The sequence below is a fragment of the Coffea eugenioides genome, chromosome 6 (assembly GCF_003713205.1).
Source record: "Coffea eugenioides isolate CCC68of chromosome 6, Ceug_1.0, whole genome shotgun sequence".
Taxonomy (NCBI): domain Eukaryota; kingdom Viridiplantae; phylum Streptophyta; class Magnoliopsida; order Gentianales; family Rubiaceae; genus Coffea; species Coffea eugenioides.
This window is the reverse complement of record NC_040040.1, coordinates 23,627,958-23,631,652: the sequence shown is the minus strand read 5'-3', so window position 1 is coordinate 23,631,652 and position 3,695 is coordinate 23,627,958. Positions and strand designations below refer to the sequence as shown.

The window sequence follows — 3,695 nt, the reverse complement described above, 5'->3', positions numbered from 1 at the left end:
AAAAAAGGACATTTGGTTAGCATTTTCCTCCCATTGGAGCCAGTTGCTAAAAAAAAAAAAAAAAAGTATGGTTCATGGAATTCTACTGGTTTATTAAACAAAACCTCCCAACTCCCAAAACTAAAGGAAGGAAGTACAACTTTACTAGAACTAGATATTGAGATATCAAAACCGGCTAAATAGAATTTAGGCTTGTTTTCATTTGCTGTGAAATTTTTGCAAAATTTGGTTAAAGCGATTGGTAAGGATAACGAGAATTAATTAGGTAAATCTACTCTTCAATAGATTCACGTTTCAATTTTTTTTTGACTATTGATAAAATCTGAAGTTAGATGCAGAAAGAGAATATAAGAAAAGTTAATAATCCAAATTTTAGATTATATGATCAAAGAAAAATAATCGATCGAGAATAACACTTAATTGTCATCGCAAGAGTCTAAGTTAGTCTACCTGAGTATTTTTCCCACCGAGTTTGATATAGTTGTAATTGACGATCAATTGTCAATAGCTTATATTGATCCCGCAATCGTACATTACATATTCTTTTTGCCAAGTAAAGAGCCCCTTCTCTGTTTCCCATATATATCCGTCTTCTTTGTTTCAATTCACTCAGTCGGTGTTTAAGAAGTGTGCTTCAACTTCACATTTTGGTAGTTTTGTTGTCTCTAATCTTGATTTTCTACTGGGTGCTGGATATCACATCCGGTGGTTTTTTCGATACCCATTGTCAGAGATATGGTGATCCTACCTTCAATTCCAAAAACACCAGCAGTGACCGTAGCCCATCCACTTGCGGGGGCACCGACATCAATTTAAAGTGCCCGTTTCAATTTAGTGGTGATGATCCAGATTTGTGCCGTAACCCTATTGAATTCTCTTGTGAAAATAATCGCACTGTTCTATCCTTGAGTAGTGTTGGTTCCTATCGGGAGATACAGCAGTATAACTTTTCTGTGGAGCTAAACAGTATTGATTATGAGAAACAGACACTTCGTATATTTGATCCCGGAGTGCAAAAGAACAACTGTTCTACTCTGCCAGTCTACCCATTACAGCCAAACGACTACTATTATCAACCTGGTGCGGGTTATGACATGGAGATTGATGCTGATATTGGTTCGTAGGTCTTTGTGAGCTGTAAAAATCCGGTGAAATCGAAAAATCCTCCTCTTTATGTAGACACTGCTTCCTGTAATATCACTGCAAATCATTTTTCAAAAGTGAAAGCTCCACCCGGTTATTACAGCTATGTTGTGGTTGGTGAAAGTGTGGTGGCATCTGATATTGAAGAGTCGTGCACTGTCTATAAGACAGCTCCTGTAGACCTGCGGTGTCTCCCTAAAGCATCAGCAGGAGATATTTCGTTTCAAGACATCCACAATCTTCTGTCCAATGGCCTTGAGCTCGGTTGGCATTTGAGCAGTAGATCCTTTCTTTGTAAGTACACTGATTTGAAGATTTATTAACATCGTAATTGATCTTTTACCGTATATTGGAAGATTTTAAGTTAAGATGTGAAGTGGTACATTTGGGGCTAAATACGGTAGTACCACTATTCTTCTTCTTCTTTTTTTTTTTTTTTTTTTTTTTTTTTTTTTTTGTTTGTAGTACAACCAAATATTGTTGATGAGTACAACCGTTTATTTTATACACCTATCTCAAATTCTCCTTTTAATAATGCAATTCTTACTCTAAAAATGAAAGGAGAGTATATGTGAAATTTAGTTGAGTCAACTCTGGGTAAAGTTCCTTTCATTTTCCAGCTTCAAGTAGATTTCTTAATTTGTATTTGATACATCATTCAGGTAACGAATTGCATCACCAAATATACTTTGAGTAAGATACCTTGTTATCTAATAAATGCTTATACATATACCTTGAGTAATAGATTTCTTTACATATGGCACTTTTTATCCTTGTTTGTTTAGTTCTTATAACATTTGATGTCCCAATAAAATACAGTATTCATGTGTACAACAAAGTAAATGTACAGCAAAATTTGCAAGAAATACAATAATAGTACACAGTATTAATAAAAGTTGATTTTCAAGCATCCAATTGGACATTGACGTTGACTTTTGTACCTAGGCGATGTGGCTCTCGTATTGGCAGAAATCTCCGGATTCGTCATCGGACATGTCTTCGCCCCAATTGCAAGTGAGTAATCTTATTTCATCGATTTACAGAAAAACCATTCCTTAATCCTTTAAGTTTTCTTTCTATTTCAATATTTCCATTATAATCCTTTAACTTTTCTTTTATAAGCAGATTACATTTATATTGGTGGCATAGTTTCGGGTAAGGCATCTGATTTATAGTTGAAAACTCTGTCTATTGGAATATACTAGAAGTCAGTCAATCATTGTTTTGTTCTTATTGTTTTGTTCTTCTATTTCAGTTATACTATATGCAGCAATAAAAGTCATTGGCATTATCCTCTTGTTTGCTTTCCTCCTTTATCGGTGTCGTTGGAGGCATTTATCGAGGTATGATACAATAGAAGATTTCCTACAAGCAAACAACAGCCTCATGCCCATTAGGTACTCATACAAAGAAATTAAGACAATGACAAAAAATTTTGAGGAGAAACTAGGTGAAGGAGGCTATGGTTTGGTTTACAAAGGCAAATTGCGCAGTGGGGGTGTAGTTGCCGTCAAGATGCTGAGCAAATCAAAAGCTAATGGGCAAGAGTTCATCAATGAAGTTGCAACTATTGGAAGAATACACCATGTGAACGTTGTTCGGTTAGTGGGATTTTGTGTTACTGCCTCAAAACATGCTCTAGTGTATGATTACATGCCAAATGGCTCTCTAGACAAGTGAATTTTCTCAAATTGTCGGAATGGTTCTCCATTAAGTTGGAAACAAGTTTGTGAGATTGCAAAGGGGGTTGCTCGTGGCATTGAATACTTGCATCAGGGGTGTGATATGCAAATTTTGCATTTTGATATTAAACCACATAACGTCTTACTGGATGAGAACTTTGTTCCAAAAGTTTCGGACTTTGGACTTGCAAAACTTTACCCGATGCAAAAGAGTATTGCAACTCTTACTGCTGTGAGAGGAACTTTAGGTTACATGGCCCCGGAGTTGTTCTACAAAAAAATTGGAAGAGTCTCGCATAAGACAGACATTTACAGCTATGGAATGTTACTAATGGAGATGGCTGGAAGGAGGAGAAATGTGGATGCTTGACAGGTCGTCAGCCTGTGCAATAATAAAAACCTGCTCAAACTAAAAATAATTTCTGTAGACAGTGGTAAGCAGGGTCGAATCCATAGGGACTGGGAGTAATTGCTTCTTTTCAAATTCACAGTGACAAGGGGGTATTTTTATGCAGAAAGTGACAATCAAATAAATTCAAATAAAATCTAAGAAACTACTAAAAATTAAATAACAAATTACTAAAATCTAATGAGTGATAATTAAGGATCTAGCCAAGGAATGGCTTCAGCAATGGTTCACCTAATTGATCGTCGATAAGCAAAGGCAATTCCAATTATTTACTAATAAATAGGTTATAACTGCCAAACAAGCGATGACAGTCAACCCCTCCTTACTGTGTCGATGATTAAGGTACGCCCGTTAATCACTGCTCTAATTGAGAAATAATCCTAGGTACGCCCATAGAATTTAATTCCCCAATTGCCTTATGTATTAGAGGAGCCTCATTCCAATCAAATAACGCACTACCA

General features: G+C 36.0%; 1 protein-coding gene across 1 annotated transcript; it reads left to right on the top strand.

Moving 5' to 3' along the window:
• Positions 1-67: 67 nt before the first annotated feature.
• On the top strand, positions 68-3,195 carry LOC113773901 (LEAF RUST 10 DISEASE-RESISTANCE LOCUS RECEPTOR-LIKE PROTEIN KINASE-like 2.1). The gene is made up of 7 exons (XM_027318500.1): positions 68-88; positions 732-1,116; positions 1,222-1,437; positions 2,089-2,157; positions 2,269-2,298; positions 2,399-2,744; positions 2,859-3,195. The coding sequence occupies exons 1-7, from the start codon at positions 68-70 to the stop codon at positions 3,193-3,195; spliced, it is 1,404 nt and encodes a 467-aa protein (XP_027174301.1).
• Positions 3,196-3,695: the final 500 nt, after the last annotated feature.

Coding starts and splice junctions, on each gene's coding strand:
- LOC113773901 (XM_027318500.1), top strand. CDS start 68: ATGGTTCATGGAATTCTACTG. Junction 89..731: donor TGGTTCATGGAATTCTACTG/GTTTATTAAACA, acceptor ACCCATTGTCAG/AGATATGGTGATCCTACCTT. Junction 1,438..2,088: donor GAGCAGTAGATCCTTTCTTT/GTAAGTACACTG, acceptor TTTTGTACCTAG/GCGATGTGGCTCTCGTATTG.